At 40.6% G+C, this 21,001-nt stretch overlaps 1 protein-coding gene across 2 annotated transcripts in view; it reads left to right on the top strand.

The window, feature by feature from the left end:
• The window catches only part of UTP20 (UTP20 small subunit processome component), a 121,889-nt gene that overhangs the window by 17,247 nt on the left and 83,641 nt on the right, over positions 1-21,001 (top strand). For both annotated transcript variants that reach the window (XM_077111769.1, XM_077111768.1), the window contains exons 12-21: positions 1,436-1,614; positions 5,502-5,657; positions 5,795-5,883; positions 7,409-7,514; positions 8,724-8,874; positions 9,612-9,674; positions 10,960-11,118; positions 18,371-18,447; positions 19,862-19,941; positions 20,567-20,810. In XM_077111769.1, the coding sequence (XP_076967884.1) occupies positions 1,436-1,614; positions 5,502-5,657; positions 5,795-5,883; positions 7,409-7,514; positions 8,724-8,874; positions 9,612-9,674; positions 10,960-11,118; positions 18,371-18,447; positions 19,862-19,941; positions 20,567-20,810 (1,304 nt within the window). The remainder of the gene's footprint in view (positions 1-1,435; positions 1,615-5,501; positions 5,658-5,794; positions 5,884-7,408; positions 7,515-8,723; positions 8,875-9,611; positions 9,675-10,959; positions 11,119-18,370; positions 18,448-19,861; positions 19,942-20,566; positions 20,811-21,001) is intronic.

Raw genomic sequence — 21,001 nt, forward strand, 5'->3', positions numbered from 1 at the left:
CTGGAGAAAGATTGTGGATTTTTTTCATAGCTACAAAAGGAATGTCTGACAGAATGAAGTGGAAATCTTTCTCGTCAAAGCCTGAGTTCATCTGATCTCTCTCCTACCTCCTCTGCTACACTGGCCATTTGCCATTCCTCATATGCAGTAACCCTACAAGATACTTCATGGAATTGTTTTTTCTATTTTTTTCTTTTTTGTTTTTTTTTGTTTGTTTGTTTGTTTGTTTTACGTGGGCAGGCACCAGGAATCGAACCCGGGTCCTCTGGCATGGCAGGTGAGCATTCTTGCCTGCTGAGCCACCGTGGCCCTATTTTTTTCATTTTTCCCTCTAGACTTTTAATAATGTATATTCTCACTCATCTTAAAGAAATCTTGTTCGAATGTGTCCTAGATCCTGGCATTTCCTGTCCAGTAAGGGCTCTTTGTCTTGGTCTGTTTTTCTTAGCAACTGCATCGACTCATTCTCCTTTTGTTCTTTTCTTAATCTCATTTCGCCACAGGAGTATATGCTATGGTATATAGTATAGTTTAGAAAGTAAACAGGGCTGAAAAGCAGTCACTCACTTTCCACTCCTATTTTTCTTACCAGGCACAACCACATCTAATGAATTTTAGCTGGTATATTTACTTTATATTTTTAATTCATCTAAATATATAGCTTTCCCTTAATTTGTTAATTTTAGTCCTTATCTGAAGACTTCTTCCTATGTTAGGTGGATGTTGGTTCTTTAACAACCTCTTTCTCTCCCTTGGGTGAATGCATATTCACCATCTAATTAGACCATATAAACAAGGAGCATCGTATGATTATATTTTCTTTTTTGTATACCTTTTCATTTTTCCTGTTTCAAAATTTCTTGATTCTTAAAAAATTGGAAATTGTTGGGTTTTTTTTTTTTAATATCTAATCAGTGAGTTTATCTTCTAGCAGTTGTAAAATGCCTTCTGCAGGGCCAACTGTCCAAATTTAACAGCTCATTTTACTTCCCCCTTTCTGAGAGACAGTCTTCCTGGAACAGTTTCCATCTCAGTGGGTTGCTTTCTCAGCCTGGTGCATGGACGCCATAATAGACCTTCCCTTTGCTTCACTTCTGTTTCTTGGATCCCGTGTCTTTCTCTGTATTTTGATGGAGACGTTCTCCAGAGGTTCCTGAGAAAGGGTGACTGGGGGTAAAATTTTGAGATATAGTACATCTGAAATGTCTTTAAGATCTTTTCACACTGTATTACTAGTTTAGCTGGGTATGGAATTCTAGATTCTAAATCATTTTCCTTCTGAGTTTTGAAAGCCCTGCTAACCTAGCATGCATTGTTCCTGTGCAGAGACCTAATGTCATTTTTTGTTCCTCTCTAGAAGTATTAGAATCTACTGTTTTATTAGGTGATCTGAAATTTATATGTTAATAAGTATAATTTCCTTTGTTATTTCTAGCTTTTTCTACCAAGCTTTCTCTTATATATTGAGAATAGTTTCTTGATTGATGATGCTATCGTCAAAGATGAAGCTCTGGCCATTTTGACCAAACTCATTCTGAACAAAGCACCACCTCCCACCGCTGGTTCAATGGCAATTGAAAAGTACCCTCTGGTTTTCTCACAGCCAACAGTAGGGTAAGTTCTAAGTCTTTATTCACTGTAATGTTGGTAAGTTTGCCCATTTAAATAGAATGCTTCAAGAATACATACATGGATATATGCATGAAGATCTATATTTATTAACTAGAAAAATGTCCATGATATATTATGATGTGATAAAAGCAAGCTGTCAAATAGTACACATAGAGTGTGCCCCTTTTGCCAAATTCAAGTATATAGAAACATAAGAAAGTATGAAAGGTGGGAGCTCCCGGAGAAACCTGGGGGCCTGGCGCCTGACCCTTCTGTGTGTGTTTGTAGGGGGAGGCATTTTAGCTAATAATCCTAACAATTTGGAGTCCCCAATAAAGTGACAACATGAGGCCTTAAAAAAAAAAAAAAAAAGAAAGTATGAAAGGTTACACAGGCTAATTAATTTTGTTTGCATTAGGAATATGATAAGGGAGAGAAAGAGTTGACTTTATTTTTTAAAAATTTTTCTTTTTAAGTAGTTATAAGTTCATGTGCAGTTGGAAGAAACCGTGCAAAGAGATTCCATGTACTCGTTACCCAAGTTTCCCCCAACGATAAGATCTTGCCTAACTATATTGCCGTATCACAACCAGAAAATTGGCATTAGTACAATCCATCAACCTTGTCCACATTTCACTCATTTGTGTGTGTGTGTGCCTGACTGTGTTTAGTCCTGTGCAGCTTTATCACGTGTAGACTTGTGTGACCACCGTCACAGTCAAGATTAGAATTGTTGGTCACCACAAGGCCCCCTTGTCCTACCTTTTAATAACCACACTCATCCTTCCCCTCCCCACCCTGTCCCTGATCTTTGCAACCACTAACCTGTTCTCCATTTCTATAATTTTGTCATTTCAAGACTGCTATGAAATCATACAATATGTAAACATACAGTATGTGAACTTTTGAGATTGGCTTTTTTTCATCAGTGTAATTCCCTTGAGATCTAACCAAGTTGCTATGTGTATCAATACTTCATTCCTTTTTATTGCTGAATAGTATTTTATGGTATGGATGTATTGTGGTTTGTTTAATCATTCACCTGTTAGGCTGTTTCCAGATTTGGGCTATTACAATAAGGTTGCTATGAATATTCATGTATGTAGGTTTTCATTTCTCTGGGACAGATGCCCAGAGGTGGAATTGCTGTGTTGCGTGATAAGTTCTTGTTTAGTTTTATAAGAAACTGCCATTTTATGTTTCCACAAGCAGATACGAGTAGCGCAGTCTTTCTACCTCCCCGCCAGCATTTAGGATCATCACTGTCTTTTATTTTTGCCATTCTGATGGGTGTGTAGTGATATCTCATTGTGATTTTAATTTGCATTTCCCTAAAAGCTAATGACATTGATGTTAATGTGCCTGTTTGCCATCTTCAGTGAAATGTATTTTCATATCTTTGACCCATTTTCTAATTAGATTGTTTTTAGTGTTGAGTTTTAAGAGTGCTTTGTCTATTCTATATACTAGTACTTTTGCCAGTTATGTGGTTTGCAAATATGTTCTCCCACTCTGTAGCTTGTCATTTTATTTTCTTAAACTTTTTACAGAGCAGAAATTTTGAATTTTAATGAAGTTCGATTTATTAATTTTTCCTTTTATGGATCGTGCATTGAGTATCAATTCTAAGAACTCTGCCTATCCATCAGTCCCAAGGATTTTCTCCTGTTTTTCTTCCTAAAAGTTTTTAGTTTAATGTTTTTTTTTAACGTTTAAGTCCCTGATCCATTTTGTATTATTTTTTATAAGAGATACATTAGATCAGGTTTTTTTTTTTTTTTTTACCTTGGAAAAAGTTTCTGCCCCATTTGATGGAAAGGCTGTGTTTCCTCCATGGTATTGCTTTTACACCTTTGTCAAAGGGCGCATTTGTGTGGGTCTCTTCTCGGGCCTCGATTCTGTTCTATTGATCTGGGTTTCTTTCCTCCTCCAGTGCCGCACTGTCTTTATCACGGCAGCTGTAAAACAAGGTTTGAAATTGGATAGGCTGATTTCTCCCACTTTATTCTTCTTTTCAAAATTGTTTTAGCATTCCAGGTCCTTTGCCTTTCTATGCGAATTTTAGAATAAGCTTGCCATAATCTACGAAAAAACTTGATGGGATTTTCGTAGGCATTGCATTGAACCTTTAGATCAGTTTGGGGAGAGTTGACATCTTCCCAAGGATACCCAAAACTGTTTACTGTTTTTTATATCAGGAGGATGGTAAGAAAAAGAAAAAAAAATTGACTGTTAATTTTTCAGTTATATACCTTTGCATTGCCTTAAATTGTCAAAAGGACCATGGATTACATTCTAAGTAAAACAAAATAATACATACCTTTTAGAAGTATAAAACCAAGTTTATTTAAATATGCTAGAGTCTGCTTCTGTTGTTTTCATTATCGTTTATTGGTTATACATGAAATTATAGTTGAGGGAATTAGTTCCTTATCATTCTTTTGTTTTTTTATATTCAGTTTTTTTAGTTTTATTGAATTAAACTTGTTGCTGCATTTGTGGTTTGCTTTGGGGCAAAAGGAATGGAAGGACAATGCTTGAGTGTTTTCCTAGTGCTAAGCACTGAAGCTTCATAATGTCCACTAGGACGGATGCCGTTGTCCAACCGTGGTCAGCAGAGAGTTTTTGAACCTGATAAGCTTAAGATTCTAGAGGAATCTTTTCTCTTGCCACGCCACTCTCTGCTGACCTTAAAAGTAGCTTCCCTATTTGCTAGCACATGCTCACACAGTTTAGTTGGCTTTTTATAATTTACTGAGTTCTGATTCCTGAAGAATGGGTAATGAGTAACTCCTTTAGAATTATTCCCTTGGAACATTTCTCTTGATTTTTCAACGCCTACCCAGTCTGCAATTTGCTTAGAAGTAACAAACTCTGGGCTCTGTGCATGGATGAAACTGCTTTGTTGTTGGCTCCTGTGAGATGAAGCCAAGGGCCTGACAGTGTCCTTCTATAGCCTTGCCAAATCCTCTTTGGAATGTGGGAGGATAAAAATAAATAAATAAATGCAGGCATATTAATGTAGGACAAGTGTCAACTTCTGTGTGACTTTCTCTGAGAAAGTATTCCTCTGCCACCCCCCCTCCCGGAGCTAAGGTCTGTGAGATCACCTTGACCCCTCTGTAATTAATAGTTTGATTGTTCTTAGTAATACTCTGATCCACCCATCTCAGAGATTTGTTGCAAGAGTAGAAAGAGATGATAGATGCAAAAGGATTCTTCAGAAGATAAATTTATTCCTAGTCATTTGACAGATACTTACTGTATCAGGCACTGTTCTAGACCTTGGGTTTGTAACAGTGAGTAAGGAAAGGTGCCTTCTTTTGGAGATCTCCATTCTTCAGGACCAGGGGTATGGTGAGGCAGATGAACCATGATTTTAGATGGTCCTAAGAAGAGCATAAAGCAGGTGTTGAGAGGGAGAGTGGGTTAGGACGGCAGTGCCTTCTGGAGGAGGACATCTGGACCACGATTGAGTGGTGGGAAGGGTTCAGCCGTGCAAAGATCTGGGCAAAAGGCTTTCCCGGCAGAGGGAATGCTTAGCATTTTTAAGAAACAGAAAGAAGGTCCATGTGGCCAGCAGCCACCAAGCAGAGGAGGACTGGAATGAGAGAGAGAGGTAGGCGAGTGCCAGATCACACAGTCTTACAGGTTGAGGTAAGGAATGGATTTTGTTGAAGGAGATCATTGTAAGTTGTGAAGCAGGGGAATTACATGGCAATTAATGACTCACATTTGCTTAGTTATTTGTGTTCTGGTGCCAACAGCGTCCTCCTCCCAACCCCCAAATTCTCCACACACAGAAAGGAGGCAATTTTATTTCATGCTTCAGAGGGCAAGCACAGTTCTATTCTCTGTTTTAAGCACTTGTTCACCTTTTCATCCTTTAGATCCTACATAAAGCAGAAGAAGACTAGATCCACTGGAGAAAAGGCACAGATTCCAGTATTGGACCATCTCTTATCTATAATTCAATTGCCCCCGAATAAAGATACTACCTACCTTTCAAACTCCTGGGCAGCCCTTGTAGTGTTACCTCATATTAGGTAAGAAAAGAAACTGTGCTTAATTTCAAAAACGCTACTTAGTGTACTGACTGAAATAGTGTTAGCTGTTCCTTGCTGTTGGATGAAAAGCCATTGGATGCCAGTTTGAACTGTTCCCTTTTCCCACTTCTTGGCAGACCACTTGAGAAAGACAAGGTGATACCACTGGTCACATGCTTCATTGAGTCCCTCTTCATGGCTGTTGACAGGGGGAGCTTTGGAAAAGGTCAGTTACTATCAGCACCTGTTCTCTTCCTTTTCTTTTCTGGCATGCCCCAAGTCACTGTAAGCATGTGGAATTCCAGAGAACAGTGAAAGCATTGTCTTCTGGCATGCCCTCTGTATGATAAACCAGGACAAAGGAGGGTAAGATGGAGGTGTGGTACTGTTGTACTTCATAATGTGACCAGGGCAGGGTGGCATGAGTGTAAGCTGAATCTGAAGGTGAAGTGTTGAAAGGATAGCATGACACCAGATGTTTGTTTGGGGTGTGAATATACCTCAGTAAAATTGCATTTTAAAAAAAGGATGTGGCAGAGAAGACCCCTCATTTTTCAGGCCTTGTTTCTTGTGTTCCATCTCCCCCCACACCCTTGCCCTGGCATGCCCCTCCTTCCCCACCTGTCCCGGTGCTAGCCCTGAGCAAGCACTCTCCGTACAGGCCTCTGGCTGCCCTTGCCTACGCCTTCCTCCTGCCGGCCTGCCCTCCTGTCACTGGGTAAACTCTCCCTTGCCCTTCAACCTCAGCTCAAGTGCAGCTGCCCTAGGAAGTCCATCGGGACTCTTCTAGGAGAGCCGGATGCCCAAAGCACCATTTCCTGTGACACACACGTGGGTCTCCCACAGTCCTGAGAAGGCAGCTTCCATGTGGATAATTTTACTTTATTCTAGCACATTCGTTTTTCTAGCATGTGTATAGTCATTCATTCCTTTAATATGAATGTGCTAAGGTCTGGTTAGACATGGAGCAGATATAGGGAAGAATAAGATAGATTTTACATATTTCACCTGCTGATGGGATGGCACAAGTATGGAACATACCAGCCCTGCGGAAAGTTTTCTGGGGCTGGGCTGGGCTGCAGACTGGGGCAGGGGCTCGCAGCCGTTTCAGTAAAGGACTGGATAGTAATTATTTTAAGCTTTGTGGCCCACACTCAGTTTTTATGGTATATTCTTTGTTTTTTGCTTTTTTAAGCACCCTTTTAAAAATGTAAAACCACTCTTAGCAAACTGGCTACATAAAACAGGCTGCCTACCGGATTTGGCCTGGGGGCCACAGCTGCCAGCCTTGGTGCAAAGACGAGATGAGTGTTATTCAGTATCAGCAGTTGAGTGGGTCAGTATCAGCAATTGAGTGGGTCGTAGGCAAGAGCCACTGGATACGTGACTTCTTATAAATTAGAGAAGTAGAATTGACGTGAGTTACACAGAGGTGAGCTTTTGGTTGTTGAAAAGCCCAAGGCTTTTCTCCTTGAAAATTCTTATTTTGATAATGTTAATGGGCAGAACCTTTTAGCTTCCTCTAACTCTAAATATATTTTTCTCTTATGAGAAATGAAGTGTGACTATGGACTTCTGTTTTTTGTTCCTTTCTTTTATGATCTAACATTTCACCAATAATTCTTTAGAAAACACAAATTCACTTTAATTTCAGAACTTTTTTACGTACCATGGGTCATATAAATGAGATTTTGATAGTTCTTGCATCAAAGAAATAAGTAATGTGGTTTCTTCTGTTTTTCTGCCTTTAGGAACTTTGTTTGTTCTTTGTCAAGCTGTAAGCACTCTGCTAAGTTTGGAGGAGTCATCTGAACTTCTTCATTTGGTTCCTGTGGAACGTGTGAAGAATTTAGTATTGTAAGTGAAAGTATATTTTCCACTTACCTTAGTAATGAGTAAAATGTAGAAGCTTTTGTTCTTGTGAAATCTTGGACATAGTAAAAATCCTTGCTTTGATATGTTTTATACCTGCATTATGTTCACAAAGTGAAATTTACATTGATTCAGATACTCTAATTAAAATAATTACCTTTTTTCAGTCTTTAAAAACAAACTCATTTTTGTGAAGAGTATTTTATAGTTGTGTACACTAGTGTTGTAGATTGTGAAGGTTAGGTAATGCTGACTTGCTCTCAGCAGGACAGTGTGGACCTTTTGTGACTTCTGTACTGGTTCCAGCATGCACATTTTACTGCTCTTGCTTGCTGTTCGGCCTCAGCTTGACATGGTCAGCATTTGAAAAAATTTGTCTGCTGGCCTTTTGTTATATACATCCCAGCCGCTATCACTCACCTCTTCTCACTCCCCTCCCTCTTACTTGCCTAGTCCCCATCACTTCCTAGCCCTCTTCCCCTGATCCCCTTTTACTTCTCGTCACTGGTCACTGTCAGTCTTCTCATTTATTTAACAGTGCATTTACTTGCTGGCTTCCACCCCCCGTTACTTTGAGGACTTCTCTTTTCTGCTGTATCTGCACTGCCCTGTAGTAGGCGCTCATGACTGTTTGTTGAAGGAGGATAGCTTGGAGAGGTTGAACAACTCTTACCTGAAGTTACACTGCTGTTGAATGCTGCGATTGTTCCAAACCCAGATTTCCTCGCCCTGGTCCCCTGTGTCACCTCCCTCATTCATGCTGTGCCTGGCACACAGTAGACACCTAGCAAATGGTATCAGCATCCTTTTGTGTGAGTTTCATGTGCAGCTAGACAGAGCTGAAAGACAGCTCTGCATCTCTGTCCTGGGAATGTCCTCTGTTTTGTCCACCTGGCTGTGTGTGGTTGATCCCAGGTCAATCGCTGTTGCTAGCCCTCAGATTCTTCATCTATGAACTGATGCTAAGGGCAGGCAACAGTGGCTCAGTGACAGAGTTGTCACCTGCCATGTCGGAGACCCAGGTTAGTTTCCCAGTGCCTGTCCCTGTGAAAAAGAAAAAAGAGAAAAATGATGCTAAATGTCCATGAAAGATTTCAACTCACCTTTTACAATTGCTTCATCAGTGATGACTTCTAGACTGTATGTTATAGTTGAATACCTGTGGTGTATGGTCTGATAAATACCTTGTTGCAGAATGTTTCCCTTGGAGCCGTCTGCATTGCTGTTGGCCGATCTCTATTACCAGAGGTTATCCTTGTGTGGCTGCAAGGGGCCACTTTCTGAGGAAGCTTTAATGGAATTATTTTCCAAGTTGCGAGCAAACATCTCAACTGGTGTTTCCAAGGTAATACTGTCTTGTGGTGTGTGGTCTATGTCTCCTCTTTTGTTCTCTGTGTACACTGCCAGTGCATGGTCAGGCCTCCTTACATCAGGGAGTGCTGCTCTGGGGCGATACCTGTTAAAATGGAGAGTGCTACCATGGGTGATGCCTGTTAAAGCAGAGAGTGCTGCTGTAGGTGATACCTGTTAAAGCGGAGAGTGCTGCCATGGGGTGATGCCTGTTTAAAGCAGAGCTTCCTGACGTTGGTCTGCAAACTGATGGAAGCGAGATTGGGTGGGGAACTTAAAAACCTAGACTCATGATCCCTGCCTCTAAAGTATGGACTCAGTGGGGTTAGGGTGGAACTGAAAATTTCCATAGTTTTTCCAGCCCTCTCTTGCTGATTTTGTTGCTCATGGAAATGCCAGAATACATGACTTAGGAATAAAACTCACTCATTTTAATTGAATTTTAAGCTTAATTCGATTCTTTCCACTTATTTATTGAGACACTTAGAGTGTCAACATTCAGAGAAACAGCATGATTTTTGAACAGCCTTGTCCTCCTCAGTCTTGTCTGATAATTATTTGTTCCACATACTATGTGAATAACATCTGGTTTGGCTTGAAATGGGCGTAGAACAGATAAGCCAAAGGATATTTTTCCCTTTTTTATATGAAACTTAAATCTTACTGATTGTTAATCAGTTTCTTCCTATGGTTAAACTTTGGAGTTTGAAATTTGCCTTTTACTTTCTTTAGATTCGGCTTTTGACAATACGGATCCTAAACCATTTTGATGTTCGGCTTCCAGAATTGATGGAGGTATTTTAACTATTTGATTCAGATTTTTTTAATAATAAAGTTTTACATATATATTTTTTACTGCCAAGAAGAATGAAACATTGGCAGAAAATTCAAACATCATATACATTTCATAACAATTATTATTTTTTTGAATTCGTATTCCTACCCATCAAGAAGACCACCTCTTAAAACCCACATTTAATTGGCAAATATTCTTTTAGATTTTTTGTTTACACACACATTTTATTCTTGTTTGGTAGTCATAGATGAATCTATAAAAAAAGCTATCATGGTTTTTTTTACCCCATATAATACCTCTCGTTCTACCACATTTTCTACAGTTAAAAATATCTTCATTTACATAACCAGTTCCCAGTTGATGGATGGTTAGGTGGCGTATTAGTTTCCATAGCAAATACCACAAACTGGTCGGCTTAAAACAGCAGACGTTTGTTCCGTCATAACTGCATGGCTGGAAGTCCATAGCAGGTGCAGGTGGGGTCTGGCTCCTCGAGCAGTTCTGGGGGGCCCCTGCCTCACGCTCACTCCTGGGGCCCCTGAGTCCCGGTGTCCTTGGCTGTGATGGCATCTCTGCCTCGGTCCCCAGAGCTTCCTCCTCTTTAAGTTATCGCCCAAGGCTGATGTGCCCTCGTCCTAACTTCATTAGAGCCACAGAGACCCTGTTTTCAAGTCAGGGCACGTGTGCACATCCTGGGATTTGGGCTCACAGTTACCTTTTGTGGGGCTGTATGGTTCAGCCCCCTCCATGTGGATTGTTTCTAGTTTTTCAGCACTTCGAACAATGTTGCAGTCAACTTCCTTGCGCAAATATCTTTGTATAGGGAAATTTTTCCATAATGCAGATAATTATAAGTAGAATTGTTGAGTGAAAGTGTAGTAACTTTTTAAAAATTTTTAAGAAATAAAGTTAAAAAGTTGCCAGTCAACTCATTTTGAGAATAAATTTCCTAGTTTTTACTTGTCATTTCTGTCAGAGACTAAATCTAAATTATCTACCAAAAAGTAAAAGATATTAGGAAAAGTAAATGATTTATAACAAAGAATGTTGCATATTTAATTTAAAAAACTGGGTGCACAGGTGGTTCAGTGGTAGAATGCTCGCCTTCCATGCAGGAGAACTGGTTCGATTCCTGGACCTTGCACCTAAAAAAAATAATAATAAAAATAAACAAAAACTGCTTACCCATTCCAGTGCTTTCCTCTTAAAAGCTTGGTTCCATTGAACATTCCTTTTAGAAAATGCAGACACTGACCTGCTGGTTTGTGTTCTCTGGCTGTGCAGGATGATGGGCTTTCTGAGCGCCAGTGTGCCCTCGCTGTGCTGCGCCAGGCGGAGCTGGTTCCCGCCACCGTGAGCGACTACCGAGAGAAGCTTCTTCACCTGCGGAAGCTGAGGCGCGACGTGGTGCGGACCGCGGTCCCCGATGGGCCGCTGCAGGAGGTGAGCCATGCTGTTCTTGTTTGCGCTTTGTTACACTCCGAAACCTGTTTGCTGGTTTGCAAGAAGGGAAGCATGCCACGCAGTTGCAAAAAGTAAAAGAATTTCTAGAACAAGTGCAGTCCTCTTAGGTGTTTTTAATTTGTAATAGTGGGCACCCCTTCCTGGCCTCACCTCCCCTGGTGTGGCGGTGTGGAAGGGGTGGTGTCGCCTGTCCTGCTGGCACAGGGAGTGGCCACTTAGCACCTGTTTTGCTTGGGGCTCTCTGCTGTATTGTTACTATCCGTTCACAGCACATAGCATGTGAGCATTTGAAGTGAAATACTTCGTTTTTGTCAGCTGTCCAACTTCATCAGTCATAGACACTAGAGTTGGGTAACTTTGCAAAGACTTTCTTATATTTAAAAAAACATGAAGAACCCGTCACCCTAGTTTTGTTGAATATTATAGTTCTAAACTACACTTTCATGGAAAACACAAAGGAAGTTTTTTTTTTTAACACTTTATTTTATTTTTAATTTTTTATTAATTAAAAAAAATTACAAGAAACACAAACATTCCCAACACATACACTCAACAATTCACAATGTCATCACATAGTTGCATATTCATCATCATGATCATTGCCCAGAACATTAGCATCAATTCAGAAAAAGAAATAAAAAGACAACAGAAAAATATAACAAACAGAAAAAAAAAATAATTTTACATGCCATACCCCTTACTGATCTGCTTCATTGATCACTAGCATTTCAGACTAAATCTATTTTAACATTTGTTCCCCCTATTATTTATTTTTATTCCATATGTTCCTCTCAGCTGTTGACAAGGTAGATAAAAGGAGCATCAGATGCAAGGTTTTCACAATCACACAATCACATTGAGAAAGCTATGTCATTATACAAGAAACATATCATCAAGAAACATGGCTACTGGAATACAGCTCTACATTTTCAGGCAGTTCCCTCCAGCCTCTCCATTACATCTTGGATAACAAGGTGATATCTATGTAATGCATAAGAATAACCTCCAGGATAACCTTTGACTCTGTTTAGAATCTCTCAGCCATTGACACTTTGTCTCATTTCACTCTTCCCCCTTTTGGTCGAGAAGGTTTTCTCAATCCCTTGATGCTGAATCTCAGCTCATTCTGGGATTTCTGTCCCACGCTGCCAGGAAGATCCACACCCCTGGTAGTCATGTCCCACGTAGACAGAGGGTGGTGAGACTGCTTGCTGTGTTGGCTGGAGAGAGAGGCCACATCTGAGCAACAAAAGAGGTTCTGTTGGGGGCGACTCTTAGGCTAAATTTTAAGTAGGCTTGACTTATCCTTTGTGGGGTTAAGTTTCATATGAACAAACCCCAAGGCTCAGCCTATAGCTTTGATTGTCCACAGTGCTTGTGAGAATATCAAGAATTCAGTTTGGGGAAGTTGAGTTTTCCCCCATTCTCACCATTCTTTGCAAATACTTTTCCACTCACTGATCAAATCACTCTGGGATTCATCAGGGCATCACCTGAACGCACCAACAAAATCTCATGTCCTATGCAAAGTTCCATGTACTTAAGGTGTTCAGTCAACTATCTACATAAGTTATATTAGGAGATGCACTAGTCAAAGTGTAGATTTGTACCAAATAAACATTTTTTGCTTTAGTCTCACACATTAGTTGAAATTTTAAAATATTAATTACCATCTATTTTTAGCACACTGCAGTAATGACATTCTTTTGTTCTTCCTCATGCAAAAACATTTTTAAAATTTGTACATTTAGTCACTATCATTATACACTCTAGGCATTCCTAGATTATACCATCTCAATCTTTGTCATCTATTTTTCTTTGTGATTTCATTTATACCCCAGCCCTCCTCCCTCTATCATTCTCATATGCAGCTTCATTCAGTGTTTTAACATAATTGTATTACAGTTAGGTAATATTGTGCTGTCCATTAGTTTTTATATTCAGTCCCGTTGCACAATCTGTATCCCTTCAGCTCCAATTACCCAATATCTTACCCTATTTCTATCTCCTGATGGTCTCTGTTACCAGGGAAATATTCCAAGTTTATTCACTAATGTCAGTTCATATCAGTGAGACCATACAGTATTTGTCCTTTTGTTTCTGGCTAATCACATTCAGCATAATGTCCTGAAGGTCCATTCATGTTGTTATATACTTCATAACTTTATCTGTCTTACAGCTGCATAATATTCCATCGTATGTAAATGTCACAGTTTGTTTAGCCACCTGTCTGTTGATGGACATTTTGGCTGTTTCCATCTCTTGGTAATTGTTAATAATGCTGCTATAAACATTGGTGTGTAAATGTCCATTTGTGTCCTTGGCCTCGTGTCCTTTGAGTAGAGACAGCATATATATGGGTCCTGTTTTTTAATCCATTCTGCCAGACTATGTCTTTTGATTGGAGAGTTTAATCCATTAACATTCAGTGTTATTACTGCATGGGTAGTACTTTCTTCTACTATTTTGCCTTCTGGATTTTATGTCATATCTAATTTTCCTTCTTTTTATCTTTACTCATAGTCTTCCTTTCTACACTCTTCTCCACACCTCTCTCGTCTGTCTTTGTATCTGTCTCTAGTGCTCCCTTTAGTATTTCTTGCAGAGCTGGTCTCTTGGTCACAAATTCTCTCAGTGATTTTTTGTCTGAAAATGTTTTCATTTCTCCCTCATTTTTGAAGGACAGTTTTGCTGGATATAGAATTCTTGGTTGGCAGTTTTTCTCATTTAATAATTTAAATGTATTATCCCACTGTCTTCTTGCCTCCTTGGTTTCTGCCGAGAGATCTGAGCATAGTCTCGTTGGGCTTCGCTTGTATGTGATGGATTGCTTTTCTCTTGCTGCTGTCAAGATCCTCTCTTTCTCTTTGACCTTGGACATTCTGATTAGTAAATGTCTTGGAGTATGTTTATTTGAATCTATTCTCTTTGGGGTACGCTGCACTTCTTGAATCTGTAATTTTAAGTCTTTCATAAGAGTTGGGAAATTTTGAGTGATAATTTCCTCCATTAGTTTTTCTTCTCCTTTTCCCTTCTCTTCTCCTTCTGGGACACCCACAACACGTATATTCATGCGCTTCATATTGTCTTTCAGTTCCCTGAGTCCCTGCTCGTATTTTTCCATTTTTTTTCCTATAGTTTCTATTTCTTGTTGGATTTCAGATGTTCCGTCCTCCAGTTCAGAAATCCTATATTCTGTCTCTTGAAATCTACCATTGTAGGTTTCCATTGTTTTTTTCATCTCTTCTGCTGTGTCTTTCATTCACATAAGTTCTGTGATTTGTTTTTTCAGACTTTCAGTTTCTTCTTTTTGTTCTTTCCTTGCCTTCTTTATATCCTCCCTCAATTCATTGATTTGGTTTTTGATGAGGTTTTCCATGTCTGTTCATACATTCTGAATTAATTGTTTCAGCTCCTGTATGTCATTTGAATTGTTGGTTTGTTCCTTTGACTGGGCCATATCTTCAGTTTTCCTAGTGTGATTTATTATTTTTTGCTGGTGTCTAGGCATTTAATTACCTTAATTAGTTTATTCTGGAGATTGCTTTCACTTCTTTTATCTAGGGTTTTCTTGCTGGATGAATTTGTTGTCTGTCTGTTCTTTGACATTCCATTCAGCTTTATCTGGACCTTTAGCTTAAGTTTTGTTTAACAGAGGAAAATTTTTCAGTTCTTGTTTTCTTGTTTCTTGCCCTGCTTGTGTGTTGCCTTCCCCCACACACACACACACTTAGGAGGGTCTACTTAGATATTATAGACCCCAGCCAGATTTTCCCAGGCCAAACTGGCCTCCTATCAGGAGGAGAGAGTCACCTGCGTCGATTTTCCCTGAGGGTGAGACCCAGCAGGTTGAAAGACTTTCCTGTGAAGTCTCTGGACTCTGTTTTTCTTATCCTGCCCTGTGTGTGGCACTTGTCTGACTGCAGGTCCCACCAGCATAAGATGATGCGGTACCTTTAACTTTGGCAGACTCTCCGGTTCTGGGGGTGCTTGCAGCGGGTCCAGCTGGTCCAGACTGGGATATGATGTGTGTCTGGTCACTGACGTGGCCCCAGGAGCTGTTTTGTACTACTGTTTCTGGTTATTTAGTAGTTGTTCTGGAGGACGAACTAAAATGCGTACATTGTTAAGCTGCCATCTTGACCTGGAAGTCACAAAGAAAGTTTTAAGGGTTGAGTGTGAGTGCATGTGGCCTGGGGGTGGGGCAGCATGTTAAATAGAGAAGCAGAACTGGTTGTCCTGGTCAGCAGGTGCACACAGCAGTTTAGGTAGAAGAGGCAGGACCGCAGGCCCCGCTCCGCCACTCGCTGCACTGGAACCTCTCTGTGCCTCAGTTTCCTTAATCGTAAAGTGGAGGAAGTAGCAGTTCCTAACTCATTGGGTTGTTCATAGAATTACGTGAAATAGATATAAAATGCTTGTGGCGGTGCCTGGCGCACATTAAGCACGTCACTGACAGGTAGCTGTCGTGATTGTTATTAGTAATCATCCATCAAACAGGTATTGACCGCCTGTGACTGGGTGCTGGAGTGCAAACACTCAGCCTGGCCTGTAAAGAGAACTCGGTCTCGGGGCAGCGGGACAGGGGTCGTGCAGTGGGGCGTGTGCGGTAATAGATGCGGAAGAGGGCGTGGGCCTTGACGCGCCAGGGGAACACAGGCAGGAGGTTGGTGAGGTCTGAGAGGTGTGGCCTGTTCACCAGGAGCAGGTCTCGTTTGGCGTGGTTGATGTGGGCGGGTGTCAGGGAACATGGCAGGCCTGGCTCACGTTACACGTTTTCTCTTTCATCCCATTTCCGTTGCTCTGTTGCCTAATTAAGAGATGGTTGTTCTGTTTGTCAGTGGATAGGTGGTCTTTTTTCTTTAATGTTACTTTAAAGTTACTTAATACATTTACTAGCTTTATTATGTTTCTTGAGGAATTTAAGTCTTGTATTAATCATCTGAGCGTGGCGCTTTGCCCCACATAGTACGTTTTCAATGGCAGTTTGTTCTTAGAATAAATGAATGACAAAGAAATTATTCTGGTTCATTCCTGTTATTCTCCAAGTGGCATTTGTCTTTAACTTTTATAATGTTCTTTATTAAATTGTTTTTAAAAACATATAAAAGCAATATATGTTTTTAGAACAAAATAACTCCAATACATTGGAAGGCTTTTTAACAGTAGGTAGCTCCTTTGAAAGGCAGACAGACACCCACTGAGTCCACTGAAAGTGGGCCTGCTGGGAAACAAGACACTGTCCATTCATGCCATGGGGACCTGGCAGCATATGCTTTTCAAAAAATCGACGGTGACTGGGATTTAAGATTTGGACAGTGGCCATGAAATAGGCAGCAATAAAAACAAATACATTTTACTCTGCCTATAAAATATGTAAGAATAAAATATGCCTACAAGAAGTAAAATAGTTCTTAACCTTGATCCTGACTTCTATCCTTTTCCATTCCCAGAAAGATAATGCTCTTTTACTTCCTGATAATCTATTATCTGAAAAACACCTTACATTTTAAAAGCCAGACATTGTTTTGCTGGGTTTAGAGGCCCTGGGGAAGGGTGGGGAGCTGGAAGCATTGTGGCTTCCATTCTTTCTGTGTGCTGTGCCATAATGCCACTTCACTTTGAGAAATCCCAGTATCCAATGGCTGATGTAGTTATAAGGTATTAAAGGTAAGGGTCTCTGTTTGTTGAAAGGCAGCATGGAATATACCAGAGAGCCCTGGAACCCTGCAGAGAGCTCACTTGTTTTGTGCTCAGGGCCTAGTATCCTTGACTTCTGCGCCTTAGTGTCTCCATCTCCAGAGGGAACATATTTTACAGCCTGGCCCTACAGCCTATGAATTCTGTTTAGAAAATGCTTATATTATGATAGGAATGAATTTTTTACTCAGTAACCTGTGTTTATTCAGCCATTCTATAAGCACTTACTCCATTTTAAATGCCAGATTACATGCTAAGGATCCGTGGACAGTTGAGAACACATCCTGTCTCCTAAGATCTGTAGTCTAGTCGGGCTGAGCAGCTGTGCACACCAAGTGCAGTGAGGCGCAGGCAGGGCTGGGAATAAGGGCTCCATTCTTTCAGGAAGAGGGGACAGGTGGCGCCAGAAGAGGCCTCCTGGAGAGAGGGACTCTCAAGCTGTGCCCTGAACAAGGAATTAGATGTTGAAGAAGGCAGGTGAGGAGGATATTCCAGCCAGAGGAAACAGGATGGGCACAGGAAGGGTGCCTGAGGAGCGAGCTTATTCAGGATGCCTGGAGCAGGGGACCAGGGATTACATGGTGAAACTGGCAACAGGCACAAGCCATGTCCTGTAAGCCAGAGAATGTTTCACCTGGACCCTTGTCAGTCTCTTTTCTGCTTGGAGTTTCTACCCTTCTTGGCATAAGGTAGCATTCATTCATTCTACAGTGTTTATTGAGCCCCTAAGTGCCAGCCATTGTGCCAGGCTCAGGTAGTACATGAGGAACGAAGCTGGGGGCTCTAGTCGGTTTAAGTCTTTGATCACTGCTGCAGAAAATCTGCCCTCTGTTTCGTGTCAGGGGGTTTTAGTCCATGGTCCTTGAAGATACAGCAGGACCTTTGAGAATAAGGGGCAGGAGGCATTCCCCTTTCCACAGAGCAGCGTGGGCTCTTACCTCTCTGACCAGGTAGGGTCCTATGTTGGGCTCATTAGGGCTTTGCCCCTAAAATAGCTACCACCACCCACTCCACCCCCAAATGATAACAAACCTACCACCTACCCGATGCCTCCCCAGCACGTGGAGGTGTTAAGGGTGAACTTTAGATTCTCTGAACTGAATTCCTTTAACGTATAGATTCTACAGTGCAGACACCTGCTTGCGAAGCCTTAGCTGCCATTCTCGGTGTTGTTTCCTGGATTCTCTTGCATCTGTGCTTTGCTGGCTGCTTAGTCTTATCAGGTGTTGGCACTGTTTGTTAGGAAGGGATCTAATCCTGAGTCAAATAAATCCCAGTGTGTGAACATCTGAAGTGAGTCTGGATACTGTGTGTGTTTTGTGCGTCTTCTGTGTTGAATAGCAAGTGGCATTTTGGGGAGAGAAGGGAAATGATTATGCACAGTTTTTGAGTGGTGTCTACAGCTTTCTCTTACTGAAGCACAAGCCTCTTCCCAAATCTCAGGTATTTTACATTTCAGGGCTTTCTGTTTCAGTATTTCTGCCTATTGTAGCTCATTTCCTATTACTAAACTAATCTTCCCTTACTGCAGGTGCCCCTTCGCTATTTGCTGGGTATGCTGTATATTAACTTCAGTGCCCTTTGGGACCCTGTGATTGAACTCATAAGGTAAGTGTGGATTAAAGGATGAAGCTGTTGGTTAATAACTACTCCAGGACTCCTTGTAGTGTAGTGTGATTTAAACAAATGGGTGTATACAGTATTTACAGTCACCTTAAATCCTTTGTGGGACAAGGTGAAGAAAGAATAGCTATTAGTTTTTCTCTCAGTGCCAATTTTCCACAGTTTAAATGTTATATGTGTGTTTCTTTGTGCATTGAAAAAGATTTGGAGGATATTAGAAAGACTTTCTCCTTTTACTTTATATTGCTTTTTAATAGTAAAAGGACATTTCATAAAATAATTGCATAATTTATATATAGAGAGAGAGTCATTGAGCCAAACTCTAAGTAAGAATAATGACCTTCAGAACCCAAAGTCCCTTTAGCTCTAAAAAGGACCTTAGTAGTCACATACAAAAACGCACATGCTGGGGCTCGTATGTAGAGATGTGTTTGTCTGAGATGGTCTACTCTGACTTCACTTCAGATTTGAAATATGTATATATGGCCTTTTGAAACCCCAGCCATCAATTCATATTTGACATTAAGCAGAATAAACAGATTCCTTTCTAATTTGAATCCAATTTGTCTGCCTTTTACTGTCTTTCAAAACCGTCAAACCAATAGGCTGAAAGTAAGTGCCCTCTAACAGCAGCTTCGTTCTTTTGCTTACTTACTGTGCTTCTCAGAAGGCAGAAGGAGTGTGATATGCGTTACTGGTAGCCCATTACTAAATCTGTCGGGTCCCCACTCCTGCATGCCTTTGGTGGCCTCCATGCTGTGTGGACTGTCCTCCGACTGAGCATGCCCTCTGTGTGAAACTTAGCGTACTTTCCCTATGATGCCATGACATATAGTTCATGTCTTCTATAAAGTTTATGCCTGTTCTTAGAAAATTAAGAGGAAAGAATATCAAAATTTTGAGGCAGTATTGTTGCTAGGATATTTAATTATATAAACATTTTGTATAGTTCATCTAATTTCTCTAAGTTCTGGAAGACATATTTCATGTAGTTGGTAAATGTTTATTTTGCCTTTGTGTTAATGATAAGCATATTTGAATGTGGTCGATGAGAACCCAACATTTTTAAGTTGGCTTTGAACAAACCAAATATTCTGTTCAAACAAAGGCCTTTTCCTTCCCATAGTGAGCCTTACCCCACACCCCTTCTGAATATTGTGTTTTTAGGGTTAGTCTTCTTATAAGGGCTCTATTTAGATTTTTTTTTTAATGCCTTTCAGTTCTTATGACTGTATAATTTGTGCAGGCATTTTGAAAAAATACAGAAATATGCAAAAGTTGCTTACAACCCCATACTCAGGGGGAACCTAATTAACATTTTAGTTAAATCCTTTTCGTTTTTTTTCCTATGCAATATCACAAAATAAGGATCGTTTTGTTTTCTGATCTTTTCTCTTAGTTCTCACGCACATGAAATGGAAAATAAACAATTCTGGAAAGTCTACTATGAACATCTGGAAAAAGCAGCTACACAAGCTGGTATGTAAGAGGATCTGAGGAGCTAGGAAGAAAGGTGGTTGTTAAGGTGTTTAGGTGTAGGAGCCAAAGGGTTAACAGAAAACCTGCAGAATTTATTGGGAGTGACTGGCTTCAAATTGGCCTTGAGGAGGTCTGCTGCAAACAGCGAGCTCCCAGCTGTGAGCCTTATCTGGGGAGGAACAGGTATGCAAACAGATTTGCTTTGTTCCTACTTTCACACACGAAGTTTGGAATGTTCCCTTTTTGCTACCCAGGTATCCAGGAGGCTAGATTGAAAATAATCAGCAAAACTATTGGAAATGATATAAAATAAAGCAGCTGGAGCTCTTCGGGGCTGCAGTCATCTTGTCTGTCTTCTGTGTGTGTGTGTGTGTCTCATTCCGCAGGAAGTGTCCGCGTCTGTGTCTTTTATTTTGCAGGGGTTGCTGAAAGACTGCAACATTTAGGTTTTACTGCCTAATTACACATGAAATTAGGAAAACAGAAAGGAGAAATGTCTTATCTTTGGAAACTTTGGATATGATTTATTGTTTCTTGTACTAAAGAAAGAGATGCCCTCTCCTGAAGAAACATATAGAACAAGTATTAACATTTCTGTAGTGGTTATAAGGGCTTTTTATTACAGAGAAAGAACTGCAAAATGATCTCAGCGATGAGGAGCCGTCCATTGGAGATGGAGACTGGGAGCAGACCCAGGAAGGAGACGTTGGCACTCTTTACCATGAGCAGTTAACATCGAAAACTGACTGTCGGGAGAGACTGGACCATACCAACTTCCGATTTTTGCTCTGGCGAGCTCTGGCAAAATTCCCAGAGAGAATAGAGCCACGGTCCCGGGAGCTGTCTCCACTCTTCTTGAGATTTATTAAGTAAGTCTTCTCTTCTGGGACTATGTCTCTGGTTGGGGTAAGGAAGAGAAGGTGAGAAGTATTAACCTCCCAGACAGGCTGAGTTCTTCATATGTCTGTCATGTTTTCAAATCATTGGCGTCAAAACTAAACTAATTTTATTCACTGTTTAATTTTATATGAGTCCAAATTAAACCAGCCCACAGTGGTGT

The sequence above is a fragment of the Tamandua tetradactyla genome, chromosome 7, assembly GCF_023851605.1.
Source record: "Tamandua tetradactyla isolate mTamTet1 chromosome 7, mTamTet1.pri, whole genome shotgun sequence".
Classification (NCBI taxonomy): Eukaryota; Metazoa; Chordata; class Mammalia; order Pilosa; family Myrmecophagidae; genus Tamandua; species Tamandua tetradactyla.